We start from the raw sequence: 27,259 nt of genomic DNA, 5'->3' as shown, positions 1-27,259 counted from the left end.
TGTTTACTAGTTCAATATTTTTTTAAATTGTAGTTACTTATTTTCATTATAAAATGCTATATATATAGTTTATTTTTTTCTAATCAATTTTGTTATTGTAATTTTTTTCCTACTTTAATGTTTAGTTGTATGTAATTTTAGGGACATATTCACTAAATGCTTTTTTGTAAACAAATTATGCCTTTTTTATAGTGATATGATTATGCTCATTATTTAATGGGCTACAGTTATCACCATAAGTTCACTATATGGATACATATGATGGCTGTAGAAAAATATGGATCACTGTAAATATGACACTGTTATTGCCTTGTGTGTTTAAATAAAATTTAAACCAAATGGAAACAATACAGGCAGTCTTGATTAAGCGTAAATAATGTATTGCATAATTTTTTTTATGTTTGGATGTAAAAGACAAAATTTGGGATTGGTTTTACTAATCGTTGTACAGTCGTGCTTTCAAAATCTGAACAATAAATATCCATTTGTGTTTTCATTTAGGGTTTTTAATGAGGACTCGGATTCGTCTTTCAAGTTTGATTTGGTAAGTTTAATTATTATTTTTCTTTTTAGTTACAGAAGTCTCACGCAGGGACTGCCTTAGGCCATTAGGTGCCCTGTGTGAAAAGTCTTCATTGCGCTCCCTGCCCTTTCTCCCCCCAAGTTGCCTGTATACAGTCACACACAGGTACAGGCAGACAGTCACATAAACATTTACAAGCAGACAGTCAGACACATAGTTAAAAGGAAAAACAATCACGAATAGTTACACGCACATAGTCTCGCACACACACACAAAGGCACAGCTACAGCGACACACTGGTAGGCAGACAGTCACACACACAAAGGAACAGCTGCAGCGACACACACAGGCAAGCAGTCACACATAGGCACAGCTACAGCGACACAGTTACAGGCAGACAGTCACACACACAAAGGTACACCAACACGCACAGCTACAGTGACACACAGTCAGGCAGTGACACACCGTTACAGTCGCACGCGCAGGCAGACAGAGGCACACACACACACACACACACACACACATACACTTCCTGCTTTCCATCCTTGCAGGAAGGGGGAGTGGAGGCAGTTGGTTGTTGGGGAAGTAGGGACTGTGCAGCAGTTAAAGCTTCCCCTTGCCGCACATCTCGCACATCCCTAAGGCTGGCCCTGGTCTCACTTTTTCAGTGCTCTTATATAACACCTGCAGGTTAGAAATAGAAAGCTAGAGGCATCATCATAGTTGTGCATACATACACAAAAAAAACAGACAAAAACACAAACACCAGAAAAAAAAACAACCCACAAAAACACGCACATAATGCATCTAACCAGGGCTGCCATCAGAAATTGCTCATGGTCTGGGCCCCCCGGTGGCCTGCCCCAGAGTCCGCCCACTGGCCCGCCCCCAGGATTGTACCAATTGTGTAGTGTGTGTATAGTGGATGCAGAGTGCGTGTGTGTATAGTGAATGCAGTGTGTGTTTGTGTAGTGTGTGTAAAATGGGGGTGGGTGGGGAAGCATTTAAAAAAAAAAAAAAAAAGAAAGAAAAAGAAACATTTTATTTTTCAACTTCCTCATATAGGAATATAATGAATGCTGCTACTTGCCATTTTTAATATAAAACTAAGTATTAATTAAAATAAAATAAATTTGTTTGGTTAATCAAAGAAAAATTATTATTTATATATAGTAAATGCAAACTAAGTGTATATACACTCTAAATGGTATATACGGTGTATGCACATTAAATGGTATATACACTATATAAATGGTATATACACACACACGATATATATCTATATATAGAGATATATCTATATATATATACACACACACACAATCAAAAAAAATCTATTAATATAGTATATACACACAAAGTGTATACAATTTTTTGTGTGCATATACTATGTGTGTATATATATATATATATATATGAAAAGTGACTGAGTATGTGTTAGTGAGTAATTGTGAGTGTGGGCTGGTGAGTAAGTGTGGGCAGGTGACTGAGTGATTGTGAGTGACTGTGGGTGGGTGACTGAGTGTGAGTGAGTGACTGTGGGTGGGTGACTAAAAAAAATAGAATTTTATAAATGCATTATTTACAAACTTATCAGATGTTAAATTTCCCATGCAATTAAACTGTTTGCAATTCCATATTATATTATGTGGGAGTGAGAGAGAGGATAGTAAGCGATAGATAGAAATATAGATAGGAAAATAGATAGAAATATATAGATAGAAAGGAATAGATATAGATAGTAAAATATACATTAAACAGAATTTACAATAAAAGTGTAAACAGCAGACTTTACAGGAAGTGTTTAGGAAGGCTGTGTAAGTCTCATAAAGGGAGGAGTGCCTAGGGCTGCATATACAAAGTGATTTAACGCCTAACTGGCAGATAATTGAGCAATGAGACTGCAGGGGCATAGTCTATACACAAAAACATCTTTATTAAGCTAAAGTTATTTTGTGACTAAAGTGTCCCTTTAATGAACAACTCATGAATGATTATGGAAACAGATACAGTAAATAGCACAAAATATTCATTGTTACACCTATTGTTGTTAATAGGATAACTTGGCTTGAATCTAGCGAAAAGACAAACCTAAGAAAATTGAGACCAACAGTCTGCTCTTCATTTATATCTGCGCATTGTAAAAAAATTCAAATATAAAATCAAAACTATAGTTCCAGGGTAATAAATATGCTTGTGACAGAGCTGCTCTAAATATTAATTTATAATCTCCCATACTCTAGATACCCTCACAGTCCTAGCACTTTATTAGCTTCTTTTTTTTTTTATTAATTAATTATTCATTCATAAATTTGTATCCAGTAAAAGGGTACTAGCTCTCAATAAGAGCCATCATACTGCCAGCTGTCAAGAAGACTTTGTTAAACCTCCAGTGCCAAATCTATGGCATTTTCAACACAAGTTTGTTTATTTTGTTTTTCTTTCCAGTTATTTGCTCTCCCTCTGCCGAAAAAAATTGGGTAATTTATGCCAAAGTTATGGCCATCTGTAGAGGAGTGAGGAACCCAGAGATACACACTTCGTTCTAAACCTGCATACAAACCAAGTGCACTTCCATGACGTGCCGATTGTTTATTGCATATAATAATGTAGTTTAAACTCTTTAATACAACAAACAACTATGGAAATTGAATAGTTGAACGAACGAGCACGAGGAGTGATTTTATATATTTTAAAACTAGCAAATATTTGTGAAAACAAGTGGTTTTTGTACAAATTCTGGGAAGGGATGCTGAATAATGATCACCTTCTATCTCTTTGGGACGCTATTACTGCAACAAATTTACAAATCAGTAATATTCTCTGTATACGCACAAGGATAACTTGTCTTGTGTTCGTTGATGCACGTGTTGCATAACTTGTCTTACTGCCACCATATCAAAGCAATTCAGGGATGGTGAGTTAACACCAAGGTTGTTATACATTTTCAAACTCTAAGAACTTACAAAACTGTATTCAGTCAGAATGGCTGAAACAAATCCAGCCAAGATCTGGACAGTTGTGGCAGAACAGCAAGGAGTGTTCCAATGATATTTTCATAAGCAGACCATTTAAACAAAAAAGATCTTTAAATTAATTTATTAGTTCTTGACATTCATAATTAGACAAACATAGAAATGAAGTGTGCTACGATAAGACAAAAAACAGAAGAAAGAAGAAAAAAGAAGAAGAGGAATTTAGAAATAAAAGTTAGGGGAGCCAGGTCAGATTTTCTCCATTTTTAATATCAGATCATCGCATATTTTTGTCAGTTCCTCAATTTCTTTTGCCTGTAGAGAGGAATAAGATTTTAGGTTTAACGGCTTACAGAGCATACACACATACCTGTGACATGTGACACAACCAAATAAAAGAAAATGTGAGATGCATGCACCCAGAATGCCATTACTACAGGAAGAATGCCAGTTCTTATTCAAAAAAGGATAGATGTTAAGGTTTATTAATAAACTGGGATTCTGTCTTGTATGACAGACACCAATACAAACATGTATAATATGTACCAAAAATATAAAAAACGAGAGACTGTTCAAAGTCTGGCGTAGGGGAAGCCGCTAGTAGATCAGTTTAACACCACTAATCTACTGAGCATTTAAATATTACTGCATTTATAGAACATATTGATCTTTGCAATGAATTCATTCTGACACAGTTTACAAGACAGGCTAAGAAAACCAATGACAATTTGGTAATTTCCCATGATACCCAGTCATTGTGCAGGTTAGCCATCACCAATCAAGATATATAGTCCAGCTCAGCGGTTCCCAGCTGTCTATGTGAATCAATATGTTACAATGTTCTAAGACTTGCCTTTTGTTCCAGGGAGCGCTCCAGTGACTGGATCTTCATTTGCTCTTTACGCAAGGTGGCTTGTAAGACAACTGTCTCACTCTTTGCTTTATTTCGCACTTGAGCAATTTCTTCATTTGCACTAAAGAGAAACAAAAAGTCATTTAATTCTGCTGAAAGGAAGACCAAATCCAATAAAGAGAGAATTACTTTAATAAAAAATATAAAAATAAAGTTACACATCACAAAAGAATTGGTGTTTATAAACCAAGTAGTACACAGGAATACAGAGTTCAAAAGCTCTAAAATCAAATTTTAAAAGTTAAAACCGTTACCGATTCAATTTCTCTTCTGCGTGTGCTTTAAGTGCTTGATACCGCTGCTCTTCCTTTTTGATTCTTAAATGGTAATCTTCAACACATTTCTTCAAAGTCTCCTCATTCTAAAGGAATCGAAACAAGAGGTAAGGGGTGGTTACAGGAACTGGAGAAATACATTCAGAGATTACACACTATTGTAACACTCCATTTCAAACCCCACTGTGCTTTATTGTTGGTTAATGAGACTCTAGAGCAGGCTTCCCCAAACTCTGGCCCTCCAGATGTGGCCGAACTACAACTCCCATGATTCTCAGACTATTCATAGTTCAGCAACATCTGGAGGGTCGAAGTTTGGGAAGCCTGCTCCAGAGTCTCTGAAGGTGTAAGAACTGCCACTTCTCCAATAGTCAGTTCCTCGTTCTTTCACCCAGCAAACACACGTGAAGCACTTTAAGTGCATGGAGCAGTGTTTGGACACACAAACAGGCCTGCAATGTTTACATGGCAGCTCTAAGTCTGCCCTGGCATAGAACAGGTTACATTACCCTGAAGAGGGGGGGTCCTAATTAATAAACTCACTGATCAGGAGATGTTTTGGATAAACAAACTTAAACACACTATTTTCCTTGGGTTTAAATGCAGCGTTTGAACGGGCCAATATCCTTTAAAATGCATTTAAAGCCATAAGAGGATCTTTTTATCAATATTTTCAGTATTATTTTTGCTAGCGATCTATGCTTAGATTTTTGAATTCATACAATGTATATGAATATTTTTACATTGTTTATTCATAAGGATATGTAATTACCTCAAGCAGGGATAAGGATTTATTAGCAATTTCCACTTACATTGAATTTTATTTTAATATTGTAATAAAGATAAGCGTTTGAGGTAGCAGATTATAGTTTTCACATAAGGAAACAGTCAAGTTTTATTTTGTATTTTATTTCTAAACGCATTTGATCAATGCCTATATTTATATGGTATATAAGTAGTTGTACTCCCCATAACCTACTGTTCCTGAAGTGAAAAATTAATTTGCACATATATACTAAAATCAATATCGTTATCACCCCTTTTGTAATTGTACTTTTAACTATAACACTATGGCTGGACTTTAATCAGTCAACATACAATTTTATCAAGCTCTAGAGATATACAGGACTATATGCCTTTAAGAGTCAATAACTTGAAACTGTCATAAGACATGTATAACGCTGCCCATCACCGCCGCTTCCCATCACGACAAAGCTGGCAGGACAAAAAGACTTTAATGTGTCACATGGCACAAGATGCAGAGCCTCCCCCCATGCGGAGATATCTGCCTGGCCGATCTAGGTATGCTTTTGATGTCACGGTGGGCTTGCAGATGGGGGAAGGGAAGTATAGTTTGTATATCCTGATGTGAAGTGAAAATAAAGGCTGTTGCGGTTTGTACCAAGAAAGAAGCTGGTTGTTTTTCCTTGCTGTAACCAAATATCAGCTATAATGTGAATGCTGGTGGATAAAGAGACTCCACAGGCCATAGCACTTTGTATAGTGATCAGCTGTGTGAGCTAATGGAGGTACACACGGACGATATTAAGCCTTTGGTAACAGATGCCAAGGTCGTAACGTCACAGCATGGATATCGTGAGCAGCCTTCTTCAAGGCTCCAGGTTATAGCAGCAGTTTGCGGTCTGAGAGTTCCTCCGAGTTTCGGTGTTTGCCTCTCGGCTTCAATGGGGAGACAGACGCATGGAGCTGTAACATACCAATAACGCTATTGTACCAAGGCTGATGCTGTGGTGGAAACCATACCACATTTATTTATGTAAGTGTTCTACATGGGGAAAGGGGTTATTGCTAGAAATAAACTGCACACTATGTGCGCCTTTTTGTATACTTTATAAGGTAAATCACGTTTACATTTATTGGATACATTTCTGACTGGCATGATATACCGGACATCCCTGAACTATTCAACATTAATTCAGATGTGGACTCAATGAGTTAGAATTCCCCAATATATTAGGTTATACAAATATTAGTGATTCCCCTGAGTATTCACTAAGCACGAACACTGTATATTCTAATGGCTTTGAACTTGGGGAGGCTCTTTCGATGTTAAGCTGCTTTAATATATTTTTATTTGTTCTATTGTTTATTATATGCGCTCTGTGTGTTTCTTTGCTTTAAAATAACAATATTTGACAGTTATAATGGTGCAAGCTTTGCTCACCATTTAATAAAAGCACTAGTAATACAAACCTGTATTCCTAATGATGGAGTGCCCGGTCCATAATTACACGCAGGCTCTACTTTGTCAGTGCAGCAGAAATGCCTCTATGGGCTGTCATTTCAAGTACACAGCAGTGTGCACCCTCTGAAGCAAAGTTCTGTGCATACTGGTGCAGCAAATTAAACTAGCACAGGGTTTTACACCAAGGAAAAATAATTTGTTACCTAAAGATATATAGTCTCCTTAAGGGTTGCCCAGTCAGTTGTTTAATACATAACAGTTTGTTTGAAAGTCTTACCTTGATGGGAAGAATGGAGGGAAAAATAAATAAATAGAGTCTTACCTTGCGATAGCCATCAAGTATTTCTTTCTGCTTCTCAAATCTTTTGAAAAGGTCAGAGAAAGACTTTTCCATAGAATTTAAGTCCATCTGTACTTGTTGCTTCTCTTCCAAAACTTTTTGTAATTCTTGTTTTGTCAATTCTTTTTGTCTCTGAGAATCCTCTAAAAATAAAGAAAAAAATAAACAAAAAAAAAAAAACAACTTAATATTTTGGTCTGTTATAGTCTTTCAAATTAAAGAGTTATACCAAACCTTTGTTACCGTATGCAGACTACAATAAAAATAAATATTTAACACAAGTTAAAGATTTGCACCAAACACCATTGTCACTTCTGTAAGTGTAGTTATTCAACAGGAAATGCTGCCAATACAGAGGATTGCGTCACAGCTGCTGGAGGTATGGTTACACTGGCAGCAAAATACAGTAAGTTTGGAACGCTGTTCCAGACTTCTAAATGTTAACCATGTGCATAGCAAGCTGGTGACAAATATAATCAGCCACTTGACCAAGCCAGCGATGTGAACCCTTTAAGAACGTGTGTGCACAGTTGAACCTATTGAAATGGGAAATGGTCAGGGATTAGCAGGGAGATGAGCGGCTACTTAGCGTGCTGTCTGCGAATATACACTGCATAGTATTCAATGGGTCTGATGGAGATGCATTCGATTCTATCCATCAGTGACACAGCATCCAGCAATACAGGTCTTTGAAGAGTTTGATTGTAGAGCAAAATGAGCAGTGATGTGTGAAAGTAGCTGCAGGGAGAACTTAATCCATCCAACATTGGGACTATTTTAGGCTTTGAGTAACAAAAAAAAAAAAAAGACACTCCAACAGAATCACTACATGTTGAAGCAGCTTCTTCTTTGGACCTTTGATCTTTCAAGAGCTTCGGGTTTGCCGAGACACACCATGGATATTAACATGTGAATCTACAAGAATAAGAGAGGGTACTTCTACTCATACAACTCTAGGCAGCGTTGCACATAAAGAAGAAGACCCCTTTACTCAAATAAAATTAACCAGAATCTAGCCTTCCCTGTTAGGTTATCCCTTGCAGTGTGTCTCAAATACTTCCTCTTGGACAGGTTACATGAAAGAAAGTCTATTGCTACTAGCAGGTCTGCTTGCAGCGTGATTTATCAGTTTGTAAGAGAACTGCAAACCAAGCAGTTGCTAGTGGACTCACTGGTACAGTCCATGTATTTTCCTACATAGCACATTGTAAACGTTACATGCAATTCTAAAGGTTTGGCAATTAATATTGCGATAAGCGCATATACTTTAAACTTACCCAGCATCTGTGTTATTGTGCTTTCAAATTCAGCAATTATTTTCCTGGAAGAAATTACAACCAATTACTTTCCAATGCATTAAAACAGGATTGGTATAAATCAAGCAATTTGCCAATACTAAAACTATGATAAAAAATTAAAATACAACCAATGCAAAGATTGCCAAGAATACCAGCTGGGTGCACACATTGTGAGTTACAGGACCTGAGTCACATCAATCTGAAAAGTTTTTCTTAGAGGAAATGGTAATTAATGGCAGCTCACATCCCCAGTTGTGCAATTGGTTCTACCCAGAACCTTTAGCAACCTCTGATAGGCTAACCATATATTACCGTACTGCAGAGATGGCAAATCTTGCCACTCTAAATGTTTAGGAACTTTATGCACAGGCAGCCTTGGAGAGCCATAATGTTTAGGGTTTGATTTCTAACTTGATAAGACAAATGCTAATTTCATTAAAATTTTTTTTTTTTTTTTATATAAACCAAAGTTGAAACAGTTGCTTTTGTATTCAATTCATTCTGCGTTGGATGTACCCAGTGTGCCTGGAACTTTCTATTTTTTGTGATTGGAAACAAGGTTATATAACCCTAGTCTGTGTGTCACTAAGGGTGGGTCCAAATATCAAGGGTGTGCAGTTTGCATTTCAAAAATATAGTGCTTAACATAATTACTAATCTTGGCATCCCAGAGGTGGGTAAGCATCATGAGAATAGTATGAATACTATTTGCTATAAAAGAGGGGGGTGGGGGGGGGGAGAAACCCCACACAAATAAAGCATTTCCATATGGATTGGCACTCTACCATCTGTAGTGGTGCTGGTATCAAGGTTACCCACAAATATATCCTAGATAAATCTGTGATACCGCACTCTTAATAAAAAAATAAAAAATTAAAGAAAAATATAAAGTGTTTAGCTATAGGTACTGTAATCGTGTATATTCTTACAGTTCTGTGCTCAGAAGCAGAGCTGATAGTACCTATATTGTTCACCTTCACAACAGAATGGGGTGAGATCTGCCCAATAAGGGATTTCCTTAATACCCAAGGATCTGGATAGATTTGCCTTTTTAATGTGTACACTTGGAATTTATATTTAATTTTCATACTTTTTTTCTATATTTTTAGAGGCATCTGCCCAACGAGATACAATGGTTTTACTGACAGATTATATTGCATACTGTGTGGCTTAGGACCATAGAAAGCATACCTGCAAGGGATTTATCATCACTGTTTTATATGTCAATAGTACATACATGTATACTTCTATGTATTTTGCGATTTATAGATCAGTTTGGTTATGCAATTGTGCAAGTGAACAATATAGGTTCGTATCAGCTCTGCTTTTGGGCACAGGACTGTAAGAACACACATGATTACAGTACCTATATCTAAACAAATAAATTTTTGCATCATATCAAGAGTGTGGTATAACACATTATAAACAACTTTAAATAAAAACCATAGACACACAAACCAACCACCACAAGCTACACAAATTTGGCATGCCGTATTGCTGCCAAGTGTCCCCGCCATAGCCCCAGATACGTCACTGGCTGTAGTGCTGCCATTTACATTGTAAGTGTGTTTGCAAGATACTTAGAAAGCTTACCCCATCTCAATATATTCCAGATACAGTTTCTCATGTTTGTGTTTCCATTCCTCAACCTCAAGCTCCTTTTCTTGAACCTGGGTAATGAAGACAAAGCACTACAATTATTTGCAATTCAGAGTTTAAGGACATGCCAACAGTCAAATGTTAAGCCAATGTGTGTTTAATTTAAATTTTTGTTAATCCACCCAGATCAATAAAGACTCTACAAACAAAATCTATTTGCTGGAGTGGATTAAAATTAATTACCGTATATACTCGAGTATAAGCCGACCCGAATATAAGCCGAGGCCCCTAATTTTACCCCAAAAAATTGGAAAAACTTATTGACTCGAGTATAAGACTAGGGTGGGAAATGCAGCAGCTACTGGTAAATGTCTAAATAAAAAAATTATATTAATTGAATATTTATTTACAGTGTGCGCGTATGAGTGCAGTGCGTGTATGAGTGCAGTGCGTTTCTGTATGTGTTGGTGGGGGGGTGGGCATTTTGATTATTGTTTTTTAATTATTATTTTAATCATTTTTTGTTATATTATTATTTATTTTATTAATTATTGTTGAATTTTTTTTGTTATATTGTTAATTAATTATTTTTTATATTTTATTATTATGCATTTATTTTTTTCGTCCCCCCTCCCTGCTTGATACATGGCAGGGAGGGGGGCTCTCACTCCCTGGTGGTCCAGTGGATGGGCACTGTGAAGGTGGGGGCTGGCAGAGTTTACTTACCCCTCCTGCAGCTCCCTCCTCCTCCGCGCCGGTCCGTGCAGCTCCCTCTGCCAGCTCACAGTGTAAGTCTCGCGAGAGCCGTACTATGACCCCGCGGCTCTCGCAAGACTTACACTAGGAGCTAACAGAGGTGCTGAACGGACCGGCGCGGAGGAGAAGGGAGCTGACAGGAGAGGGTAAGTAAACGCTTCCCCCTCCTCCTACACAGCCCCCTGTCTGTATTATGGCAATGTAAATTGCCATAATACAGACATTGACTCGAGTATAAGCAGAGTTGGGGTTTTTCAGCACAAAAAATGTGCTGAAAAACTTGGCTTATACTCTAGTATATACGGTATTTTAGTCTAAACCGGCCAAAACAATCTTTTGCACAAGTCTAGCAGAAACAGCAGTATAGGTAACAGATGCACTAGACCATTTTACTACTCACCTCCAACCGCACATTATCAATAGCTGCATCCATATCCTTCTGGCTATACTTAAGGACTTCAACAATTGACCCAAAGTCTGAAATTAAGGGGTAAGGATCGGAGGTTGAAGCACCTAGTGGCGGATCTGGGATTAAGGGACCAGAATTCTAGGAAGAAAAATGAAAGTAAAAGGGAAAAGCAATTTAGAGCCTGCATTTATTAAATGTCAAATGTAGCTTCCCCATTCTATACACAAACACATAAAATTAGAAAATAAAAAGGTTGGCTTTGGAATCATAGCATTTCTTTTTATTTAGATTCTGCACACCTGCTTGAAGGGTCATCTGATCAAGTAAAAGACACCGTACTGAAAAAGAAGCAATTCTAAACACAGCATGGCTGCTATGGTAACCAACGTGGGATAGGAAGTTGGATAAGAACAATGAGAGAAGAGTGACAGCAAAGCACTGTGATTATGGACAACCTTGGAGAGCACAGCTCTGTAAAAGTAAACTAGACATGCAACTAACCCCATGTACAAAGGGAACAAAACTTCAAGAGGTTATGTACACAAATATGAAATGGTAGGTCAATGGTTTTAAATGGGCAAGGAATTTCATTAAGTTTTGTGGAGAAATTATCAGTTTTAGACAAGATTTTATAAGCCAAGTAACAATATAAACCCTGCCATAACAGATTTGGAAACACGGCTAGGATTTTAGATTTAAAAGTGGTGAAAGTCTCACTGCCATTTGGATTTGGTCAAACCATGCTACCCCAGTGTTGTGCATGATCACCTCATTTATTTAACCCCTTAAGGACACAAGACATGTGTGACACGTCATGATTCCCTTTTATTCCAGAAGTTTGGTCATTAAGGGGTTAAAAGCAGTAGTCACTTGGCTGTCGGGGTATGATGTATGGGTAATAAATTACACTTCTTTCCATATAAAACCATAGCATTATAGATGCATGGCATATATGCTATTGCTGTAGGTTTGTGTGCTTTGGGGGGGGGGGGGGGGGGGGGGAGGAGGATCTTTCTAAATGAAGGATTATGCATACTAGTACCATTGAGACTATAAAAATAGAATACTAACTGTAGCTGTAAATGTCCCCAAGAGATCCAGCCCTTCAGGTTTTTCTTCTGTTTCATGAAACGGAATAGGGAATAGGGTTGCCTCTGACATGGTCCCAAACAGCTCTGAACTGGGATGACAAAAAGATCATTAAAATTTAATTATTGCCGTTATCTGCAAGTAGCATAAAATCCTAGAACATAACCAACCTGTTCTTCATGGGTACTTGGACACAGAACTCAGCACCAGCAGGAGCAGTCTTCTTTGGAGATTCCCTCAACAAAGGATCGAATTTCAAATACAGAGACTGCTTTCGGAGGGCAGACTCCTTGAACTAAAACAAAAGGAAATGCAAAGTGAATGGACCATGTAGTGCAGAAGGTCTTAATGGAAGGAGAGTTAAATAATGCAAGAGAGAACAGCCTCTACAAATGCCTTGGACACTGGAGCAGACAAAATAAATAAACCCACACAACACCAAACCACCTCAAACACACAACTTACTGTAGAAGAGCCAAAACTTTCAAGATAGTCCATTTCTGCTGACTGACCCAAACCTGCTGTAGAAGGAAAAACTTAAAAAAAAAAATACAGAAAAAAAAATAAAATATATCAAATAAATGATCAAAGTGCATTATTGAAAATCACATTGGCATTATACACTACTGACCTGAAGAAGGGGGAACAGTGATTTGTCAGGATTTATTTTTACCTATACCCTCTAGTAAAGCAGTTTTTGTATTTAATGGATAAATAAAAAAAACTTTTTTAAATAGGAAAACCCCATTTAGCGCCATCAACTTAGCTCCCTGTTCATAATCAAATGTTGAGCTTTTCTACCACTTAAAAGTGAAGCTCTTTTTACACTAAACTCCAAATGAAAAGTTCTTTTTCTCTCAAAAAGTTTACCAGCACAACTATACTCCGAATTTGGTTATGTTAATAGAGGTTTTGCAAATATTCTGAGTTTACTAAAACTACCATCACTCCTCCTTTGCATCCTCTTTTATATAGTTTAATTTTAATCTCCGTTTATGTTGTAGATGCTTACATTCTGTAGCAGGTTTAAAATCCATTTCCCCCATCATCAAAAAATCATAATCTGTAGCAGGCTTAAATTCTGCATCCAATAGTTCTGGGTCGTTACTTGGGCTTAAGGTCACATCTTGAGGGATTGGCAAGTCCGGTTCATTTGGTAAAGGTTTTTCATCCCAAACCAAGACTTCCTTGCCATCACTTACTGGGTTTACAATAGTTTCTGCCACCTGAAAGCAAATTGTCAACTTTACGTCAAAATAACAAAGTCACATATTTCAGACAATTTAGAAGCAACAGGACTATAGGAATAGAAAACAAACAAAGAAAAATAAAAAGGATAGAAATACAATAATATTAGCACAAGGCTCTTTCAAAGGTTACATGTATTTATACTCTAATATTATGGAAGCATAGCAACCACATAAGCAGTGTGGCTGTAGAGGGTTCCTGCTATGAAGCAGAGGCGAGGACAGTTTTTCTTAAAAACGACTCTCACGAACGCACTCTATTCCAAGAGTGTGCATGACAGTTGTGGTGGTGCAAGGGATAAAGTTCACCATTTGTCTGCACTAGATCGGAAAGAAAATCCCACACCTAACCATAATATCATTACTACTACTACTACCTTAACGCTGTCACCACCAAGACCGTTTATAAATGGGGTGCCTTGGTCCCCCAAGTAACTTAATAAGAAAACCCACTAAATATAACTTTGAACAATATTTAAGCAATTGCAAAACGGTCTCTTCAGGTAATGTGATTTATTTTACCAGACAAAGGCAGAACTTAAGGAATATTTATTATGAGCAAAAAAAAAAAAAAAAAAAAAATTTATATATATATATATATATATATATATATATATATATATATATATAGATGACAGTCAAATTTGTTACACCAACAACAGATAAAAACCAAAAGGGATAAAATAACAGAAGTCCTAATCTGGTAAGAAAGGTGGTGACTCACTTATAATTGGATTCTAGCCCCCAAGCAAGTCCAATACACACTTCAGTATCATTATATATATATTCCCTGTGTATTACCAAGCCTCAACCAGAGGTGGAGATAAGTGGCCACCCTCTAGTGTTCCAAATGGAAACATTTGGTTATATCTCCTCTTATGTACTTGCATCTATGAATGTGATCCGATTGTTCCAGTCCATAGATATGTCACACTCCTTGTGACCCAATATAGCGGACATCACAATCCCTTCCTCTATGGTGGTTAAGTTATGCAAATCATAGAAGCTTGTGCTGGTCACATTCAAAATATAACAAAAAGGCTTCATTATTCTGTGGGTAAATATTAAAGGAACACAAACATGTATTCCTGACCCTAGTGTAAAACTTCTGGAATAAAAGGGAATCATGACATGTCACGTGTCCTTAAGGGTTAACCCACCATTTAGGTGGCTTGCCCCGCTTAAAAGGAATTAAAACACCTTATTTCCAGCGCCGCGCGGGTCTGCCAGCGCTAGCTTCGCCCCCTTGGACACATCAGAATTGCCCATTATTAACCAATCCAATGCTCACATAGGGAAAGCATTGGATTGGCTAAAATCGAATTGGCTTAAATCAGCAAGGGGCAGGGCCAAACAGCACCTCCTCATAGAGATGCATGGAATCAATGCATCTCTGAGGAAACTTCTGCATCCCCATGCAGAGCGTAAAGACGCTGAATGGCACTGCTGCCTACTGTGCAGCACCGAGCTAGGAAGCCCCTCCAGTGGCCATCTGAGTGGCCACTTTGAGGTGTCCCTAGGGGCAAAATAAACACATGCATAAAAATGCCTGAAGGCAATGATTATACTCACCAGAACTACACTAAGCTGTAGTTATGTTGACTAGTCTCCCTTAATGGATATGAAACTGGAAAAGGGCTAATGATCATTAACATATCAAAGAAATGTGCTCATCAATTAAGAGGTACATGCCATATGGCTGAAGGTAGTTCGTGCACATTGGAACTAGACTTCCAGGCCACTTATGTGTGACTTCTCACAACTTACAGAGCCTTTGAGTAAATCACAGGATCAATCCATGTTGTAAACCATCTGCCCCCTTTCACATTCCTATACCCTTTACATTATCCCTTCTGTCATCTGATCAATTCATATATGCACTACACAAATTACATTAAATGGCAATATTCTACTGTGCAACAATTAAATTATGCACCCTTGGCGTGACAACGACCACTTATTCCAATCTACAGAACCATAACCACTACCTTGGCATATCCAAGTCAATTAAAAAAAAAAACCATTATATATAAATAAATACACTTACCTTTGTTTCATTTTGAATACCGGAGTCTGAATTGCATAGAACTATAGATTCTGCTTCAGACTGAGGGGTCTGAACAAGCCTAAAAGAAAAACAGATAAAATGTAGTAGATTTAAACTGTTCTGGATACAGGATTACCACAACAGCTAGCCATTAGCCATTTGAGATGCAATACACACACTTCAGCCACACTTCTCACACAAAAGGTAATTGACAGTCTACCACTCAATCACATCCCAAGTTGTCTCTACATGTCTCAAGAGACAGCATCTGGGGGAATATGAGAAACAGGAAGCACTTACAAGGTGCACACTGCTGCCTGATTTGATAGAGCTGGGAACAGTGTTAACCTTTTGCACCCAAACTCTGCATATAGTAGTGATATGGGCGGAGCTTCTCTGCAGCCACACTAGTAAGATCGGCGGTTTGTATATTACACCCCCATGCCTTCCAACTGTCTCCATGACGACTTGTGGAACGCAATCATACCTCCCTAGCTCACCTCTGAACCAGCGGTTTTCTTTTGAGAGAGTCAATTTTACCCGCAATTTTTTAGCTACAGCTGTAAGCAGACTAGGAGTTAATTGTAAGTACAGGCTGTATACAATGCACTGATTATGTGAATGTGATTTCGTTAATATGTTTGTATTGCACTGTATCCTGACAAAATTTCCATCAGAGAACTGAAACGTTGATCCGTTTTTGGCAGATGCCTGAATAAAAGCCAAGTTTTTTTTCCCACAATATTTCTGAAGTCCATGGAGTGCTATCATTTACACACACTATCACTCTGCACTTTGGTTTTAAGTGTGCTATCCACTTTGTATCCATTTACAGATTTAATAGTGTTTTTGAAAGGTACAGAGTCAAACATAAGGCTTGATTTTCAGTTTTTTTCACATTGAAATTTGCCAGATTGGTTACGTTGCCTTTGAGAGCGTATGGTAGCCCAGGAATGAGAATTACACCCATGATGGCATACCATTTGCAAAACGGGTATGTCCAGTCTTTTTTAGTAGCCACTAAGTGACAAACACTGGCCAAAGTTAGAGTTCCTTTTTCTTGCATTTTTAAACACAGAAATATAAATGCTAACTTTGACCAAGGTGTTTATGACTAAGTGGTTACTAAAAGACTGGACATACCCCATATTTAATACCCTGGGTTGTCTACTGTAAACCCCTCCTCCCCCCCACCCCCCCAAAAAAACAGTACATGTAAGGTGTGATTCAGAAATGATAAAAGTGTTACAATGTCACTATTAATACATCTTTTAAATATATTTTTATACAGCAATGTTTTACTTGTACTTCTAGCCTTATAACTAGGGATCGACCGATATTGATTTTTTAGAGCAGATAGCGATAATCTGTGAACTTTCAGGCCAATAGCCTGTGCATTTACCATTTTGAAAAAAAATAAGCTATTTCTAAAAGTAAATGCACAAAATATACATGCCACATGCAGTGTGTTTAGACAGGGGAGCTGTGCGTAAAGTGAATGCAGTGTGAAAATAATGTAGTGTGTTCATGAAGGGATGTGATGTGTAAAATGGGGGGGGGAGAATTCATTTTTTATTTTAATTTTTAATGTTTATATGTTTTATTTTAATAAAACCAAGAAAACGTTACCTGCGCTCTGGCCTAGTTTTATTCCAATGGCCATTTGAATACATAAGCTCACCTGCCACATCAAGGCAAGCCTCAATAGGCGAGTTCCTACACTAGCCATTACATATGCTGATATCAGCCAAGAATCTCCAGTGAGACAGGAAGGGGTATTTTATAAACCCTTTCACATTTAACCCTTTATAGGGCTTCTACACATACAATAAACTTTGCTGATATCAGAGGGCTATAAACACATACAAATCACCTTGCTGGTATCAGCTAAAAGGCAAATTTGTCTTTTAGCTGATACCAGCAAGGTGATTTGTATGTGTTATAGCCCTATTCAGGGTAAAGTATGTAGGGGTTTATAAAACACCCCTTCATGTCTCAGAGACTTTAAAACTTTGTCTGATACCAGCAAAGTTTATTGAATGTTTAGAAGCCCTATGGAGGGTTAAATGTTAAAGGGTTTATAAAATACCCCTTTCGGTCTCACTGGAGATTCTTGGCTGATATCAGCATATCTAATGGCTAGTGTAGGAACTCACCTGTTGAGGCTTGCCTTGACGTGGCAGGTGAGCTTATATATTCAAATGGCCATTGGAATAAAACTAAAGAGCCTCCATTTTGTTTGAATGCACATGGGGATTTAGGCCAGAGCGCAGGTAACGTTTTCTTGGTATTACTATGTATTTTAAGCTGTTGGATACCAAGCTACTGCTGCTGTAAGCGCGGTGCTTTATCTTTGTGTTTTATTTTAATGTTTAATATAAAAAAAAAAAATTAAAATTTTTTGGCCCCCCTCCCTGCTTGTTACCTGGCCAGGGAGGGGGTCTATGACAGTCCGTGCTGGTCAGGTGGCATCGATGAGCAGTGGGGGCCGGCAGTAAGCGCTTACTTACCTTTCCTGCAGCTCCTCCAGCTCCCCAGTCTAACTCTCGCGGTCTGCATGCCGCGCGGAGCGCTGCCATGGTAACCCGTGGCAACACTGACGGCCGCAGGACTCAAGATTTAGACAGGGGAGCTGCTGTAAAGTTAAGTAAGCGCTTGCTGCCGGCCCCCCCAGGAACGCTGGGCTGGTAATGAGCGCGGCGGTCCTGGGAGGTATTATCGGCAACATCGGTATCTATATTGGCAGATACCGATATTGCCGAATATCGGCCAATAATATGTCGATCCCTACTTATAACTTGCAAAAAAAATAAAATTAAAAAATAAATAAAAAGGCAAGAACATGTTAACATTAGGGATGCACCAAAATGAAAATTCTGGTCCGAAACCAAAAATTCAGGATGCCCTTAGCCAAAAACAAAAGTTACTTCTCCCCTCCGCCTCTCCAAATGATTAGGAAATATAATTTTATTAATATTCGACTTATTGAATTTAATTAAATATGAAAAACTTCCCTTCTCTTTTAGTGTCTCTTAAGGTTCCTCTCTCCCCTCCCTCTTTTATTAGTGTCCCCCCGCCCCAAGTGGAGTATGCTTGACTTTTCATGTTATAATTACGATCTTTTATTGTGATATATAACCATCTGAATTGTTAGTGCAAGTATGACTGACATACACACTTTAATTTTTTTACATTTAAGCAAATTTGACCAGTTTTTCGGCCGACAATTTCGGTGCATCCCTAGTTAACATTGGGTATTTCTAAACTCAGGACAGAATTTAGAAACTATTTAGCACAGGTGTTTTTTGGCGGTTGTAGATGCGCAACAGATTTTGAGGGTCAAAGTTAGAAAAAGTGTGTTTTCACATTTTTCCCCCCCATCATATTTTATTTAAAGTAAATGATATCTTTAGAAAGACCATTTATTGTCGAGAAATAAAACAGTATATACCGCAATATGTGGGTACAGTAAGTACAGTAGGTACAGTTTAGTGACCATACACAAACACCGCAGAAATGTAACCTTAACGGTAAGAAAATTGAGGGGGGGAAAAAAAAGGTATGGTCACTAAAGGGTTAAAGTTAGTCACCAAACCCAGATATCCTATATAAAAAGGATGTTTGAAGAAATAAGATCCCCCTCCCAGAGTATTTTACCAAGAGCTTGTGAATTTAACAATATACAACAAAAGCTGGCTTTATTTAGCACTTGTGTTTTTCGGTACACATTCTCTTTTCCCATTAGGAAAAAAATCACAATCCTGTAAAAAGCTAATATATTCTCCTGCTACTTATTAGGGATCGACCGATATTGATTTTTTAGAGCCGATACCAAGAATCTGTGAACTTTCAGGCCGATAGCTTGCCGATATGCTGTACATTTACCATTTTGAAAAAAGGTAAATGCACAAAATATACATGCCACATGTAGTGGGAGCTGTGTGTATAGTGAATGCAGTGAGTGTGTGTATAGTGAATGCAGTGAGTGTGTGTATAGTGAATGCAGTGAGTGCTTGTGCAGTGTGTGTATAGTGAATGCAGTGAGTGCTTGTGCAGTGAGTGTATAGTGAGTGTATAGTGAGTGCAGTGAGTGCTTGTGCAGTGAGTGTATAGTGAATGCAGTGAGTGCTTGTGCAGTGAGTGTATGCAGTGAGTGCGTGTATAGTGAATGCAGTGAGTGCGTGTATAGTGAATGCAGTGAGTGCGTGTATAGTGAATGCAGTGAGTGCGTGTATAGTGAATGCAGTGAGTGCGTGTATAGTGAATGCAGTGAGTGCGTGTATAGTGAATGCAGTGAGTGCGTGTATAGTGAATGCAGTGAGTGCGTGTATAGTGAATGCAGTGAGTGCGTGTATAGTGAATGCAGTGAGTGCTTGTGCAGTGTGTGTATAGTGAATGCAGTGAGTGCTTGTGCAGTGTGTGTATAGTGAATGCAGTGAGTGCTTGTGCAGTGTGTGTATAGTGAATGCAGTGTGTGCTTGTGCAGTGTGTGTATAGTGAATGCAGAGTGTGCTTGTGCAGTGTGTATAGTGAATGCAGAGTGTGTAGTGTGTATATAATGCAGTGTGTATATATATATATATATATATATATATAATGCAGTGTGTGTATATAATGCAGTGTGTGTTTGTATGTAATGCAGTGTGTGTGTGTAGTGTGTGTTTATGTAGTGATGTAATTTGTGTAAAATGGCGTGGGGGGAGTTTTTTGTCAATTTTTCTCTTTTTTTTTAAAAATATTTAAATTGTGTTTTTTTGTTTTGTTTTATGCCCCCTCCCTGCTTCTTGCCAGGGAGGGGGAGATATAGTATTCCCTGGTGGTCCGGTGGCGTGGAAAGTACTGTGGGGGGGGCCGACAGCAAGCGCTGACTTACCTTGCCAGCAGCTCCTCCAGCTCCCCAGTGTAAATCTCGCGGCCCTTAGTGCCATGCGGATCGTTGCCATGGTAACCCGTGGCAACGCTCTGCGCCCGCGGGTCTCGCGAGATTTAGACATGGAGCTGCTGGCAAGGTAAGTCGGCGCTTGCTGCCGTCCTCCCAGGCTTGTAATGAGCCTGGCGGTCCTAGGAGGTGGTATCGGCATCTCTATTGGCCGATACCGATATTGCCGAAAATACCGGATATCGGCCGATTATATCGGTAAAACCGATAATCGGTCGATCCCTACTACTTATCCTCCACCATGTATACCGTTTCCAGATATTTGAGGTTATAAAATCAAAATTACAAACCTTGCAATTTTAGCATACAGACTTGCACTTTTGACAGTTTTTCTGGGACAAAATATCAAACACCCCCATAGTGGGTAAAGTGCAAGCACTGCCCTGACATGCCAATGTATAGAGTCAAGATGTTTTGTAATGGTTTCACAAGTGGAGTCTGTCAGGTGCTGCTCCCTGTCTCCTCTTAGCCAGAAGTTTTCAGCGCCGAGACTGCGCTCTTTGTCAGAGAACTAACAGTTGAAGCAATAGGGCATTCCAGCACCAGATTTAGCAGCAATTCCTCCCTCCACATTACATAATATTTTAATGGTCCAGTGGGACCAACTACTTAAAGCAAACATCCTAGAGTTGGATACCAGGCTGATAGTCCACAGTAAGAGCGAATCAGTGTGTTTGCATTGCCTGAGCAGTCTCCGGTAATCAATGGGATTGGCTGCCAGGAGTGATCACACAGCCTGGGAGCCAATCACCATTGCCTAGCCTGATCTTTGTGTGTGCGCACCAATTACAGGAAGTGTATCAAGGCCAGTTGCATGAACCAAGGCTACAAATTGCTCTGACTGCTGGTCATATTAATTAGGTAAACAGGATGCCCAAGGTTTGAAGCATCCCACTACTACAAACAAGTTATGTAAAACTACCACCAGTCACTTTGGCAAGGGGTCATTCACTTGGAAAAAGTGAATGGCTGTTTGGCAGAGCCTGGGGTAGGGGGTCCAACTGCTGATCTGCCACATTAGTACAGAGAGTCTGGCACAGACTGATCTAGCCACAGCTGGCAAACAATTTGGGGGCAATTTAAAGGAGCACTATAGGGTCAGGAACACAAACATGTATGCCTGACCCTATAGGTTTAAAACCCACCATCTAGCTCCCTTGTGCCTCCCTAAAAATAGTAAAATGTTAGTTGGTCCTGGTTTCCTTTAGACCTGCCCACCGACATCAGCAGAAGTGGTAGCCTGATCCAATCACAATGCCTCCCCATAGGATTGGCAGAGACTGACAAAGAGGCAGATCAGGGGCAGAGTCAGCATGATTCAAACACAGCCCTGGCCCACCAGCATCTCCTCATAGAGATGAATTGAATCAATGAATCTCTGAGGAAAGTTCAGTGTCTGCATGCAGAGGGAGGAGATACTGAATGTTTGGATGCATTTTAGGCAGCCATGACCCAGGAAGGATCTCTAACAGCTATCTGAGGAGTGGCCAGTGAAGTTATCACTAGGCTGCAGTGTTTACAGCAAAAAGCCTGAAGGTAATGATTCTACTCACCAGAACAAATTCAATATGCTGTAGTTGTTCTGGTGACTATAGTGTCCCTTTAAAATGCAAACACATACTCGTATAAGACACAAAGGATATGTATCAAAAGTGTGATGAAGCAGTTTTAATGCATTGATAATGCCCCTGCAGTCTCACTGCCATTTAGGAGTTAAATCACATGGTTTATGCAGCCCTAGTCACACCTCTCTGCATGTGACTTGCACAGCCTTCCTGAACACTTACTGTAAAGAGAGTCATAATGTTTACACTTCATTTATTGTATGTTTTATTTGATTTAGAATTTCTTATGTGTTAATAGCTTGCTAGAGACTTGTGTGTAATTAAATAGGAGATAAGCATGATCAAGTATAAAAGGAACACTATAGGGCCAGGAACACAAACATGTATTGCTGACCCTATAGTGTTAAAATCACCATCTACCGCCGGTCCACCTAAATATAGTAAAATCTAACCTTTATTTCTGTCTGCTGCTGGCTTTGTCCCGGATCTGCTTCCTTGGCTGACATCAGAAGTGATGACCTGAGCCAACCACAATGCTTTCCCAGAGGAAAGCATTGGATTGGCTGAGCTTGTCAAGGAGGTAGGTCCAGGGTATAGCCAGCACAAGCCAAGCACAGTCCTAGCCAAATCAGTATCTCCTCAGAGATGCATTGAATCTCTATGAAGAGAGTTCAGGGTCTCCATGCAGAGAGTGGAGACATTGAATGTCAGTCACACCGCCCCAGAAAGCACCTCTAGTAGCCATTGGAGGTATCCCTAGGCTGTAATGTAAACACTGTATTTTTTCTGAAAATACAGAGTTCACTGCAAAAAGCCTGAATATACTCACCAGAAGAAATACAATAAGCTAAAGTGGTTCTGGTGATTTAGTGTCCCTTTAAGAAAAAGGTTTCCTAAGTTTATTCAGAGAGAACGGAGATCACACGTGTGTATATGTATATATATATATATATATATATATATATATATATATATATATATATATATATATATATATATATATATATATATATATATATATATGCCCGCTACCAGTAACTTGAAAACTAAAAAAGGAATAAACACGAGTTACTGCTAGTCAAGCCTGTATCCATATTAATGTATGTACAAATTGGAATTTTAGAGTTTAATTGCAGAACCATGAACATCAGAAAGATAAGATCACTGCTTAAATGATTAGTTCAGTTCTGTAGAGCATTACCCTGGGATGAAGGCATGGAGTGTCGCTGGTCTTTAAAAGAACCTGTACCATCATGGAGTGTTAATTATTCAACACTGCAACATTATACAATAAGTGGTGTACACATTTTTGGGAAACAGCTCTTTAGAAATCAGTCGTTCTTAAAAGAGGACAGGCTGAAACACAACTTACCCGGTCTCATTTAGATAGTTAGCTTCGGCTTGATCCATTACAAGTTTGTCACTTTGCACCATGTCTGAATCTTGGCATTCCACCTTTGGATGACTGTCTTCTTTGCTTGGTGTCAAGTCATTTTTGACAGTTGAGGTTGTAAGAGTGGTGCAAATCTTTGAACCTCCAGAGGCAAAAGGGTTAAAATTTGGATCATCAAACTTCTCCCAATCAAAGTTGTAAGCTGCCTTTGGCACAATAACTTCCTCTTCCAATGGTTTCTCAACAGCTTTCACCTTTGGTTTTTCAGCTGTTTTTTCTGCATTCCCAGACTGTTTTTTGGAAGAACTAAGAGTAGGTCGTTTACCAAGTTTCCTAGGTGGAGGCTTTTTGACAGGAGGATCACCTTCACCAAAATTAAATTCCAACTTCACTGGTCCAGCATTGTCATCACTTGCATCTCCCGGAGAAGATTTTATAGGTGACTCTTTCAGTTTCGCGCCTCCAGTATTAAATGGATCAATCATGTCTATTTGATCTGGGTCAAATTTGTAGGAGGACTTGGGAAGAGGTGGAGAACTTGGAACCTCTAATTCTATAGATTCAGTAATTGGGTTGACACTTACAGCATCAACTGCATTGTCTTTTGAGGGATAAACATCCAAATCAGATTCAGTCACCTTGTCAAGGTTACTGGTGGTTTCTTTATTTGATACTGTGAGAGAAGAATTAGAATCTCTGGTTGTTAAAGGAAGTGTGTCTTCTAGTGTGCTTTTTCCAGATGTGTTGAAGCTTTCATTGTCTAAACGAACAGTTACTGGGGAGTCCACATGTGTTGGAGAAGTGCTTAAAGATTTCACAAATGAATCTTGTTTTCCTGCAGCTGATTCAGACAGGGTTTTATCCTCCAAACAAGAAGAATCAGGGTAACAGGCCACATCTTTAATAAAACTGCATTCGGATTTTACAGGTGAATTCTGCATCAGAGTAGTGCTCTTGAATGGATTCGTCTCATCCAGTTTATCAAAATCAATATTATAAGCACCCATGCTTTTAACTGGTATTTCATCATCTGGGAGAGCGGTTTGATCACAGTTTATACTGTGGTCTCCAGGATTTGAAGTGCTGCAAGGAAGGTTAAAAAAAAATATATATATATAAATACACACTTTAGTGTATTGAGCTTTATTATAAAAGTGCCATTGCCAAAACCAAAAAGTACAGGAACTTAGGTTTCCTGCACCCGGCCGGATGGAAAGGAAGTGCTCACAGAGCACTTCCTGTCAGTCCGGCCAGGTACTGGAGACTGAATCTCACGTACCGCGTTGCGCACTGCTCCGCTCAGCCACGCTACCAGGAGACACACCAGGGACCATGGTGGGGAGAGAAGGGCACAAGAACACTATGGGACAGGGAAGGGTGGGGGTGAAGAACACCAGGGGGAGAGAGGAATATTATGGGAGGACACGGAAAACTAAAAGAGGTGAGCGTAACAGGGGGGCACTAAGATAGTTAAGGGGTGGGGAGTTCCTACCGCACATATTCACACTGCATCTACTAGTCAAATACTCTCACTGCATCCACCACACACACACACACACACACACAAATATTCTTGAAAACATAGAAAATAAAATCTGACTGGCATGCATATTTTGAGCATTTACCACTTAATAAAAAAATAAAATATACAGTAAATGTACAGAATATCGTTAAGCTATCAGCCTGAAAGTTCATATGATTGGTACTGGCTCAAAAAAAAAAAAATAAATAAAAAATTATTAAATATCGGTCGATCGCTAGTCAGATACACATACATTTTGGAGACTGTTCCATTTGAATAAACCAATACATTTTAACTCTTTCAATATCTCCGTTTTCACAACACCCTACCAAGTTATTTTATACAGGTCAATGTTACTACATATGCCTTTGTTAGAGCGCAAACTGTGTATCCGGTCTCCTCTGAAGAAGATTTGTGAGGTATATAGCACTTCAAGACCAACAGATTATATAGTTAAAGGAGCTACATGTTAGAGTGACTAAATCTTGAAAGAATTAAATGATTTGTTTCCAGGAAGGGATAGTCTAGGACAATAGACATTTCCCGACCAATCTTTCTGCTGACACAGACGGATTTCGGACTGTGTTAGAATGCAAGAAAAGGACCATCAAATAAGTTCGTACCCATCTGGCACATAAAAAGAGTTAAAAGGATATAGATAAACACAAACATGGATTTAGGCTAAAACCTGAAAAATCCTTTCAGATTAACCTAATGCTGGTGCCAGTGTGGAAGTTAGATACATCTGCAATGTAAACTAAACCTTTTCATTTCAGACAACATTTTGTGCTACTGATAAAACGGTTTATGTTACCAGTGTCCCAAACACAAGTTCCTAAAGAATTATAACATTCAATGGTTAACCTCAATCAACGCGGGCAAGAGTGAAACTTACCAATTTGCATCAGTGACTGACAGGTGAAGCTTCTGCAAAGCTTGTGTGCAGTCCTCCAGTGTAACTGCCTCCACCTTGCCTTCAATGCTGGAAGTAACAATCTTGCGAGTCTGTGGATCTCTCATCGGAGTCTGAAATGTTACCTAACGGAGTGAAGAGAAATGATCAAAGATAAGAACACAATAAATATTATATATCAGAAATGTTCAGATATGCAACGTGGTCGGAAGTAGAAATCCACAGCATTCAGATAACCCAGTATCAAACGGTCTACTAAAAATCACAAAGTCGGATGCAAGTATGAACTTTAATAAACTCGCAGCTCACAGGAAGTAGAGGAATGTATACAGAGACAGAAAAAGAAATAAGCACAAGATCATTTAAATAAGAGAGGCAGATACCTTAATGCTCTTTGCAGCATCTTTCGGTGGCAGATTATCTTTCTGTGATGGACGGAGAATAGAGGGCCTCCCGGTAGGCTGAGGAGCAATGAGCAGGAAGTCACAAGACTCTGCTGTTAAATCACTTCTGACATTCTCGTCATATATAAGTTGCACACTCATTCTACAAATGGGAGGAAAAGGGGAAAAAAAAAAAAAAAAAAGTTTACAAGCAAGAAAAAAAAAAAATTAATATTGAAACAGTTTCTGCAATTTATTTTAACACAGTTTGAAGACAGACTGGGAGTGTATATGCACTGAAAGGGTAAGAGAAAGTAAATGGGTGGGTGGATGGGGGGCATCATTAGCTAGCCTGGAACAGATATTGGGCACCAGTCAGCACTCACAGATAGTGGGAGTGACGTTGCCAGAGGAGTATCTGGCTGCATGGAGAACTTGGCAAAATTAATCCGGATTTCTGTATTTTTTTTGTTAATCTTTTGCAGGTAGACAATATCAGTAAGTTATTCTAACCAAAAAAAAAAAAAATTTTTATTACCTTACTAACATTCTCCAAAAAGGCAGGTTTGCCAGTTACTAGCAATGGAAATAAAGACAATAGACCATTCGAGATCATCAGGAAAATGATCTTAAAGGGACATTATAGTCAGCAAAACAACTTTAGCTTAAAGGGAAACTCCAGTGCCAGGAAAACGATCCGTTTTCCTGGCACTGGAGGGTCCCTCTCCCTCCCACCCACCAATCCCCAGTTACTGAAGGGGTGAAAACCCCTTCAGTCACTTACCTGAGGCAGCGGCGATGTCCTCCTACTGGCGATGCTCCTCCTACTGGCTCCGTCGGCGGGCGAGACTGATCCCGCCCACCGGC

At 38.9% G+C, this 27,259-nt stretch overlaps 1 protein-coding gene across 1 annotated transcript in view; it reads right to left on the bottom strand.

Annotated features, from left to right (window-relative positions):
• Positions 1 to 3,706: 3,706 nt before the first annotated feature.
• Positions 3,707 to 27,259, bottom strand: part of TACC3 (transforming acidic coiled-coil containing protein 3) — a 30,435-nt gene continuing 6,882 nt past the window's right edge. Inside the window, exons 2-16 of the mRNA XM_063457667.1 lie at positions 26,393 to 26,555; positions 25,992 to 26,134; positions 23,554 to 24,657; positions 15,678 to 15,756; positions 13,396 to 13,609; positions 12,849 to 12,919; positions 12,554 to 12,678; positions 12,366 to 12,474; positions 11,286 to 11,432; positions 10,124 to 10,200; positions 8,510 to 8,553; positions 7,215 to 7,375; positions 4,666 to 4,772; positions 4,352 to 4,472; positions 3,707 to 3,813 (exon numbers count right to left, since the gene is read on the bottom strand). Coding sequence (XP_063313737.1) covers positions 3,748 to 3,813; positions 4,352 to 4,472; positions 4,666 to 4,772; positions 7,215 to 7,375; positions 8,510 to 8,553; positions 10,124 to 10,200; positions 11,286 to 11,432; positions 12,366 to 12,474; positions 12,554 to 12,678; positions 12,849 to 12,919; positions 13,396 to 13,609; positions 15,678 to 15,756; positions 23,554 to 24,657; positions 25,992 to 26,134; positions 26,393 to 26,554 — 2,730 coding nt within the window. The 5' untranslated portion in view covers position 26,555 and the 3' untranslated portion in view covers positions 3,707 to 3,747. The remainder of the gene's footprint in view (positions 3,814 to 4,351; positions 4,473 to 4,665; positions 4,773 to 7,214; positions 7,376 to 8,509; positions 8,554 to 10,123; positions 10,201 to 11,285; positions 11,433 to 12,365; positions 12,475 to 12,553; positions 12,679 to 12,848; positions 12,920 to 13,395; positions 13,610 to 15,677; positions 15,757 to 23,553; positions 24,658 to 25,991; positions 26,135 to 26,392; positions 26,556 to 27,259) is intronic.

This window comes from Pelobates fuscus, chromosome 6 (assembly GCF_036172605.1).
Source record: "Pelobates fuscus isolate aPelFus1 chromosome 6, aPelFus1.pri, whole genome shotgun sequence".
In the NCBI taxonomy this organism is placed as follows: domain Eukaryota; kingdom Metazoa; phylum Chordata; class Amphibia; order Anura; family Pelobatidae; genus Pelobates; species Pelobates fuscus.
Note: the sequence above shows the minus strand (reverse complement) of the source record. Positions and strands in the feature narration are given on the sequence as shown.